General features: G+C 45.0%; 1 protein-coding gene across 1 annotated transcript in view; it reads left to right on the forward strand.

Annotated features, from left to right (window-relative positions):
- The window catches only part of ZNF235 (zinc finger protein 235), a 57,317-nt gene extending 48,250 nt beyond the window's left edge, over positions 1-9,067 (forward strand). The window contains exon 5 of the mRNA XM_059382372.1: positions 6,231-9,067. Within this exon, the coding sequence (XP_059238355.1) occupies positions 6,231-8,170 (1,940 nt within the window). The 3' untranslated portion in view covers positions 8,171-9,067. The remainder of the gene's footprint in view (positions 1-6,230) is intronic.
- The last annotated feature ends 343 nt before the right edge of the window (positions 9,068-9,410 follow it).

Consider the following 9,410-nt stretch of genomic DNA (forward strand, 5'->3'; position numbering starts at 1 on the left):
AACAGGCATAGTGGTGTTTCATTTTAATTTGTAGTTCACTAAAGACATAGGATGTCAAACACTTTTTTTTTTTAAGATTTTATTTGACAGAGAGAGAGTCAAACATCTATTCATGGGCCTGTGTGCTATCTATTTTCTCTAGTGGTGTGTCTGTTCAGATCTTTTGCCTATATTTTATTTTTTTTAAGATTTTATTTATTTGAGAGAGAGAGAGAGATAGCGAAAGAGGGAACACAAGCAGGGGGAGTGGGAGAGGGAAAAGCAGGTTTCCTGCTGAGCAGGGAGCCCGATGCAGGGCTTGATCTCTGGACCCTGGGATCATGACCTGGGCGGAAGGCGCTTAACAGGCTGAGCCAACCAGATGCCCAGGACATCTTGACAGTATTGAGTCTTTTTATAGAATATTTTTCTCTACTAAACATAGAATATTTTTCCATTTACTTGAATTTTGTTCATAAGCTTTAGTTTTTCTCATCTAGATCTTTTAGATTCATACCTACATATTTGACTTTCGAGTGTGCTAATATAAATGATAATGTGATTTTTATTTCAAATTCCGGTTGTTCAGTGCTTGTGTATATGAGAGCAATATACTTTCCTATGTTTTGTGTCCTACATCTTCGCTGTAATTATTAGTTCCAAGAGTTTTTTTGGTTGATTCTTTGGGGGTTTCTACATAGACAGTCGTATCATCTACCAGTGATGAGTTTTATTTCTTCCTTTGCATTCTGTGCCCTTTTTACTTCATTCTCTTGCACTACCTGGGACTTACGGTACAGTATTGAAAAAGAGTGCTAAGAAAGGACGTCCTTCCTCCTGATTGTAGCAGGAAGGCTTTGTGTTCCTCACCATTCAGATGTTAGCTGTGAGTTTTACAGATGTCCTTTAGCCAGTTGAGTAATTTCTTCTATATTCCTAATTTGCCAAGAGTTTTTATTATAAACAAATATTGGATTTTTTTAAAAAGATTATTTGACAAACAGAGATCACAGGTAGGCAGAGAGGCAGGCAGAGAGAGAGGAGGAAGCAGGCTCCCTGCTGAGCAGAGAGCCGGATGTGGGGCTCGATCCCAGGACCCTGAGATCATGACCTGAGCCAAAGGCAGAGGCTTAACCCACTGAGCCACCCAGGCACCCCTAACATAGTAAGTTTAGATAAAATCCATTAATTTTTTTTAAAAAAATTAAAAGGGGGAGGACTATAAAAGAGCATAAAAAATATTTTCCCTTGTGATGAGAACTTCTAGGATATACATTCTTAGCAATCTTCAAATATGCCATGTAGCAGTATTAATTAACTCTGTTCATCATTATATTACATTACAACCTCAGTACTTACTTAACTTATAACTGGAAGTAGGAACCTTTTGATCCCTTTCATCCATTTCCTCCATACTTGGTAACCAAAAATTTTCTCGAGTTTTTTGTTTTTCTACCTATGAGAGAGATCATACAGCATTTGTCTGTTGTCACTTAGCACAATGCCCTTGAGGTGAATGTATGTTGTCATAGTGGCAAGATTTCATGCTTCCTTATGGCTGCATATTAAGCCCCTCCCCTCGGCTTACACACAGTTTATGCCTCCATCCGTCAATGGACTCTTGTTCTGCGCGTTAGCTCTCGTGAGTGCTGCTCCAGTGACGGTGGCGCAGAGCTTCCTCCCACATGCAGATTTTGTTTCCTTCAGGCAGAAAGTGGACTGCTGGGTCCTGCACTAGTTTCAGACGCTTTGAGGAGGGGCACCTGGGCGGCTCAGTCTGACTCATTGTATGGGCCCCATACCCGGTGCTCCACGCAACACGTGCCCTCCTTAATACACCACCAGCCTCACCCATCCCCCACCCCTCCTCTCTAAAACCCTCAGTTTGTTTCTCAGAGTCCACAGTCTGTCTTGGTTTGTCTCCCCCTCTGATTTCCCTTTGGAGTATTTTTAAAAATATTTTTATTAGGGTCTCCTGGGTGGCTCAGTCATTAAGCGTCTGCCTTTGGCTCAGATCATGATCCCAGGATCCTGAGATCAAGTCCCCCGTCGGGCTCCCTGTTCAGCGGGGAGCCTGCCTCCCCCTCTGCGTGCTGCTCCCCTGCTTGTGTGTGCGCGTGCACGCTCTCCCCAACAAAATCTTTAAAGAAAAATGCTTTGAGGAGCCTCCCCACTGGTTTCCGTACTGGCTGCCCAGTTTACAGTCCCACCAGCAGCGCACAAGCTTCCCTTCCCTCCACATCCGCTCCAACGTTTTGCCGGTTTGATGCCCCCTCAGTCATGAGGGCCATCTTTGTGTGGTTTTGGTGCATTTTCCTGATGTTTAATGATGTTGAGCGTCTTTTCGTGCACAGGTGTCTCCTCTCCAAAAGTAGGCGGTTCCTGTGGGGGGAAAATAGTAAGATGAAAAGGACCTTATCTCATAACAGCAACAATGACGAAAAAGAAAACTCTTTGGGATTAACCAGAAGTATGCCAGATTTCTAGGAATGCAATTATAAAACTTCCCTGAGGGCCTTGAAGAATGGCCAGAATCCGTGAGAGGCAGAGCGCAGTCCTGACTGGGACCGCTTAGAGAAGTCGGTCCTTCCCAGATTAGTATGCGCAGTCAGTGCAGGAGCCGTAGGAAATGTGCATGAATTTAAAAAAAAAAAATCTTTTGTAACCAAAACAGCATGAAGAAGTCATTTCCAGTCATTTCTATGGAAAATTTTTGACTGTTCCCAGACCCCAAAAATGACCTTTCTTAGGCTTTTTTCTACCTGGGCCGCATCCTGCTAGTGGAGGCGCAGAGTTGGCTGAGATGGAGCAGGGGTGTGCGCACGCGGCTGCGAGCTCTAGCAGCTCCAGCGCAGAGAGGCCACGTAGAGCTCCCGAGGGCCCCGGCCCTCCGCCACTCAGGGTGCCCGCTGTGTCTGCAGCAGCTCTCGGCAAAACCAGCGCTAAATGCGATTTCCACTTTTCACCTATTTGCATAAAAGTGAAAATCCTCTTTGGATTTCTTCTGGTTAGCAAACGCCAGTACAGATGTAGGTTTTTGTCAAAATGAAGTGAGTAACACCAACTTTCAAAAAGCAGGTGAGAACTGGGTGCCTGGGTGGCTGGGTGGGTTAAAGCCTCTGCCTTTGGCTCAGATCATGATTCCAGGGTCCTGGGATCTAGCCTCGCATCGGGCTCTCTGCTCGGCAGGGAGCCTGCTTCTCCTCTCTCTGCCTGCCTCTCTGCCTACTTGTGATCTCTGTCAAATAAATAAATAAAATCTTTAAAAAGGAAAAAAAGGTGAGATCTGTAACTGTGGGCTCTTTGATTACAGGTAAACCTCCCTTTACAAGGCGTTGTGGTTTGTTTGTTTACATGTTGAAGGTCTGTAGCAACCCTGCGTCAAGTCTGTCAGCACCGTTTCTCCATCAGCGTTTGCTCACTTCATTTCTCTGTCACATTTTGGTAGCTCTCACAGTATTTCAAACTTTTTCCTTGTGTTTTTTGTAACCCATGACTATGCCTTGTTCCTGATCTACAGAGGAAAGGGTTTGATCTGATTTTAGAACGTTAAACCAACCATTCTTGAAACAGTCATTCCTTCATGATTTAGTGCCCTTTTATACATCATCAGATTAAGTTGGCAAAGCGATGTGACTGTGACCCTGAGGGATATGGGTCTGTCATTGTCTTTTCTTGTAATGCCTGGGTCTGATTTTGGGGGTCAGGGTAATGCTGGCCTGATAAAATATACTGGGAAGTAGTCACTCGTACTCTTCTGGAAGAGTCTATGTGTCATTAGTATTATTTCTTCCTTACATGTTTGGTCAGTTTTATGCAAGAAGCCATCTGGGATCTGACTTTTCTTTGTGCAAAGTTGCAAGATATGAATTGATACAGGGCTGTACAGATTATACCTTCTTGGATAAGCCTTGTTTTCTCTTTCAAGAAATTTACCCATTTCATTTTAGCTTACTGGCATAATTTTTTTTTAACATTTTATTTGTCGGAGCACAAGCAGGGGGAGCAGCAGGCAGAGGGAGAAGCAGGCTCCCCTGCTGAGCAGAGAGCCTGATGTAGGACTTGATCCCAGAACCCTGGGATCCTGACCTGAGCTAAAGGCAGATAACTAAGCCACCCAGACATCCCTGGCATAAAGTCTGTAATATTCTCTTGCCTTTAAAAACAAAAAAAAGATTTACTTGTTTGACAGAGATCATAAGTAGGCAGAGAGGGAAGCAGAGAGGGGGGCGGCAAGCAGGCTCCCCCTGAGCAGAGAGCCTGATGCAGGGCTCATTCCCAGGACCCCAGGATCATGACCTGAGCCAAAGGAAGAGACTTAACCCACTGAGCCACCCAGGGGCCCCTTCTCTTACCCTTTTAATATCTGTACAATCTGTGTACAAATACCTGATAGTCTGCTTTCGTTTTATTTTGGTATGTATTGAGAAGTGGATCGCTTCTCTGCCTTTTGGCTAAGATCAAGTGGAGAAGTGGAATTGTTGAATAATGTGGGGGTTTTTTTGTTTCAATTTATTCAAATTCTGGTTAGTTAATGTATAAGGTAATACTTTTTCTGACATAGAGTTTAGTGATTAACACATATGTATAAAATCCTATGCTCATCACAACTGCCCTCCTTAAACCCATCACCTGCCCACCTCCCTCCATCAACCCACAGTTTGTTCTCCGTAGTTAAGTTTCTTACGGTTTGCCTCCCTCTTTTTTCCCTTTCCCTGTGTTCATCTGTTTTGTTTTTTAAATTACACACAAGTGAAATCATACTGTATTTGTCTTTCTCCGACTTCACCTAGCATAATACACTCTAGCTGCATCCACATTGTTGCAAATGGCAAGATCTCAATCTTTTTCATGGCTGAGTAATACTACATTGTGTGTGAGAGCTATATTATATAGATTAACACATAATATATGGATTTCATACATATAATCACATTATGTATATAGTTATATATATTATACATATAATCATTTTTTTAAAGATTTTTATTTATTTATTTGACAGACAGAGATCACATGTAGGCAGAGAGGCAGGCAGAGAGAGAGGAAGGGAAGCAGGCTCACCGCTGAGCAGAGAGTCTGACGTGGGGCTCGATCCCAGGACCCTGAGATCATGACCTGAGCCGAAGGCAGAGGCTTAACCCACTGAGCCACCCAGGTGCCCCTATATAATCATCTTTATCCATTCATCAGTTGATAGACATCTGGGCTCTTTCCGTAATTTGGGCATTATTGACAACACTGCTATAAACATTGGGACGTACGTGCCCCTCTGAATCACTATTTTTGCATCCTTTGTGTAGATATCTAATAGTGCAATTGCTGGATCATTTAACTTTTGGGAAAACTCCATATGGTTTTCCAGAGTGGCTGCAGCAGTTTGCATTCCCATCAGGAGTGTAAGAGGGTTCCTCTTTCTCCGGACCATCCTTGCCAACATCTGTCGTTTTCCGAGTTGTTAAACTTAGCCATTCTGACAGCTCTGAGGTGGCATCTCCTGTAACTTCTGATTTGTAGTTCCCTGCTGAGTGATGTTGAGTGTCCATTCACGTCTTCTGCCCACTTTGTAACAGGATTGTTTTTTGGATGTTGAGTTTGAGAAGTTCCCTCTAGATTTTGGACACTAGCCCCTTATCAGGTTGGTCATTTGCAGATATCTTCTCCCACGCTGTAGGCTGCCGCTTTGTTTTGTTGATTGCTTGCTTCGCTGCGCAGAAACTTTATCCTGGTGAAGCCCAGGAGTCATTTTTGCTTTTGTTTCTGCTTCTGGAGACGGGCCTAGTAAGAAGTTGCTATGTCCAAGGTCACAGAGGCTGCTGCCTGCATTCTCTAGGATTCTGTCTCATGTTTAAGTCTTTCATTATTTATTTATTTAAAGGATTTTATTTATTGACACAGAGAGATCACAAGTAGGCAGAGAGGCAGACAGGGGGCGGGGGGTGAAGCAGGCTCCCCACCCTGAGCAGGGAGCCAGACATGGGGCTCGATCCCAGCATCCTGAGACCATGACCTGAGCCGAAGGCAGAGGCTTCTGGGCCACCTGGGCCACCCAGGCTCCCCTCCTCCCATTTTAAATGTGGTTTTTTCCCCTCTACTGGACAGTCCCTCGTTCACTGTAGATCTTTATTTTTCAGCCAGCCTCGAGTATTTTTTAATGTTTCCTTTCAGGAACAAGGGCTGAAGCTTCTCAGTTCACCACCTTGCTCATGTCACTCTCCTGTCCCTAATTCTTTCTCTCTCTATCCTCTCAGGAGGCAGGAATCCAAATGAGGCGGAAACTCTTCACGAGGCAGGAATCAGGTGCCTGTCACTGGGAGAGCTTTCATGTTGGCAAATCAAGAGACATGTTGTAAGCAAATTAATCAAAAACCAAGACTCTGGGATAGATATTCAAGGAAAGAGTGCTCCGTTCTTCGACCAGTGTGACTCCCCCTGCCAAGTGGGAGCCGGGATATGCATTCAGGCTTCAGTGGAGGACAGCTGCTTCATGAACCTTCTGGAGGGTCGTTCTAAGATCCTTGAAAACCAAGAATTTCTAGCTGGGAGAGTTCAGAATCCTTGGAGTAAAATCTATCTCAGCGAAACACAGAATTACCAGCGAAGTTGTAAGCAGACTCAGATGAAAAACCAACTATGTATATTTGCTCCATATGTTAACATTTTCAGCTGTATTTCACGCCACGATGACGACACTGTGCACAGGAGAGACAGAGCTCATAACAGTGACTGCGGGAAGGTGTCCCCTCTTCTTCAGCAGACCTACCACTGCAGTGACTGCGAGAAAGCATTCAGCGATGGCCGCAGTCTTGAACTTCACCGGCAGGTGCACTCGGGAAAGAAGTCCCCCCCTTACGGCACACATGACAAGGGCAGCGGTTACAGTGCAGCTGTTGCCGTTCAGCAAAGTGTCTACACAGGAAAGAAACGCTATTGGTGTCACGAGTGTGGGAAGGGTTTCAGCCAGAGCTCAAACCTGCAGACTCACCAGAGGGTCCACACAGGGGAGAAGCCCTATTCGTGCCTTGAGTGCGGTAAGAGCTTTAACCAGACCTCGCATCTTTATGCGCATTTGCCTATCCACACCGGAGAGAAACCCTACCGCTGTGAGAGCTGTGGGAAGGGCTTCAGTCGGAGCACTGACCTGAATATTCACTGCAGAGTTCACACGGGAGAGAAGCCCTACAAGTGCGAGGTGTGTGGGAAGGGCTTCACTCAGAGGTCGCACCTGCAGGCCCACGAGAGGATCCACACCGGAGAGAAACCGTACAAATGTGGAGACTGCGGGAAGCGCTTCAGTTGTAGCTCCAATCTTCATACCCATCAGAGGGTCCACACGGAGGAGAAACCGTACAAGTGCGAGGAGTGTGGGAAGTGCTTCAGTTTGAGCTTTAATCTCCACAGCCATCAGCGAGTCCACACCGGCGAGAAGCCGTATAAGTGCGAAGAGTGTGGGAAAGGCTTCAGTTCGGCCTCCAGTTTCCAGAGCCACCAGAGGGTTCACACAGGAGAGAAACCATTTCGATGCAACGTGTGTGGCAAGGGCTTCAGCCAAAGTTCGTATTTTCAAGCTCACCAGAGGGTCCACACGGGAGAAAAACCATACAAATGTGACGTGTGTGGGAAGCGCTTCAACTGGAGCTTGAATCTCCACAACCATCAGAGGGTCCACACGGGAGAGAAGCCGTATAAATGTGAGGAGTGTGGGAAGGGCTTCAGTCAGGCCTCAAATCTGCAAGCTCATCAGAGTGTCCACACGGGGGAGAAGCCATTCAAGTGTGAAGCGTGTCAGAAGAGATTCAGTCAGGCCTCCCATCTTCAAGCACATCAGAGAGTCCACACTGGAGAGAAACCGTATAAATGTGACACGTGTGGTAAGGCCTTCAGCCAGAGGTCAAATCTTCAAGTCCATCAGATCATCCACACGGGAGAGAAACCATTTAAATGTGAGGAGTGTGGGAAAGAATTTAGTTGGAGCGCTGGGCTCAGTGCTCATCAGAGAGTTCACACGGGAGAGAAACCCTATACATGTCAGCAGTGTGGTAAAGGCTTCAGTCAAGCCTCGCATTTTCACACACATCAGAGGGTCCACACCGGGGAAAGGCCTTACATATGTGACGTCTGTTGTAAAGGCTTCAGTCAGAGATCCCATCTTGTGTATCACCAGAGAGTCCACACTGGAGGAAATCTATAGACGGGTTAGGGGTGGTGTAGCTTTCAGTTAGAGTTCACATCCTCCTCTCTGCTGGAAAATCCATGCTGGGAACTGTGGAAAGTTCCTTCAGAACTCAGAAACCTCAAGGAATCTTCACATGCCTGTAAGCTCTGTACAGTGCTATTTTAAGGACTCGGTTGGGAGAGAAATTCTTTACAAACATCAGGTTTCACAGATAAGAGAAAACCTGTAAGTACACTCAGTGTTTATACGAGAATTCTGAATGTCCCGATTTTCAGGAAAGAATTTCAAAATTCATCCAAGTCTACCCAGGAAAGAAGCCTTATAAATGAAGAATAGGGGCGGAACTTGAACAAAAGCATCATGATGGGCGAAATGAATGGCAAGAGCAATGTATCCGCCACGTCAGAAGTGAGGTTTTTCACTGCTTTATCTCTACTGTGTAGACATGCGCTTGGCTCATGAGAAATGCCCAGCACTTACTGAACAAAGTGGAGAAAATCTGTAATTAGGACAAGTATTGGGAACTCATACTCCCCTGCGTGGATTTCATAATAATATACTCAAAAGGAATCTTGCAAGTAGCCTTAATGAGATTTCTTTCAGGAAACATTCAGGTACAGAAAATCACGTCATGCCGCCAGCCACAGCACTGCAAATTCGGATGGAATGTGGGAATGGCCCCATCCTCCATCCAGCCCTGGTTCTTTGTAGTAGGTCAGCCCTTGTGTACAGCATAATATTTAGTATCATTAGTGCTTTATAGACTGAAAAATACTGTTTTTAACTAGTAATACTACAATTTATATGCTTGGAAATTTTGGACTGTAATTCATTAAGGTAGGACTTCACTGTAACTCTCGAAAGTGTTGAAAGTAGACTAATGACAAGTTTTTTAGTAAACTCGAATTGTTAGCAAGTGGCTTCTTCTCATTATTTCCCTTCACGCTTAGATCAGACTGCCTTCTCTATGCACAGTCCTTCATCCAGACCACTGTAGGCAGCGCCTTTGGTAGATTTCAAGGACATTTTGTCACACCCCCATTTCTCCACCCGCCTGCACCCTCCCTCAAGAGTAGAACAAGAAACATTGAGTTTTTATTGAAATTTCATTAAATAACAATTTAGATATATTACTGTCAACGCAGCATTCTGTGTTCAACACCTCTTGTCAAGAGTGGTCATAAGCTGGTCAATATATACTGAAATACCCTTTGACCTGGCAGTCCTAGCACTGAACACTTTCCCTTTCAGGTTC

The sequence above is a fragment of the Mustela nigripes genome, chromosome 17 (assembly GCF_022355385.1).
Source record: "Mustela nigripes isolate SB6536 chromosome 17, MUSNIG.SB6536, whole genome shotgun sequence".
NCBI classification, from domain to species: domain Eukaryota; kingdom Metazoa; phylum Chordata; class Mammalia; order Carnivora; family Mustelidae; genus Mustela; species Mustela nigripes.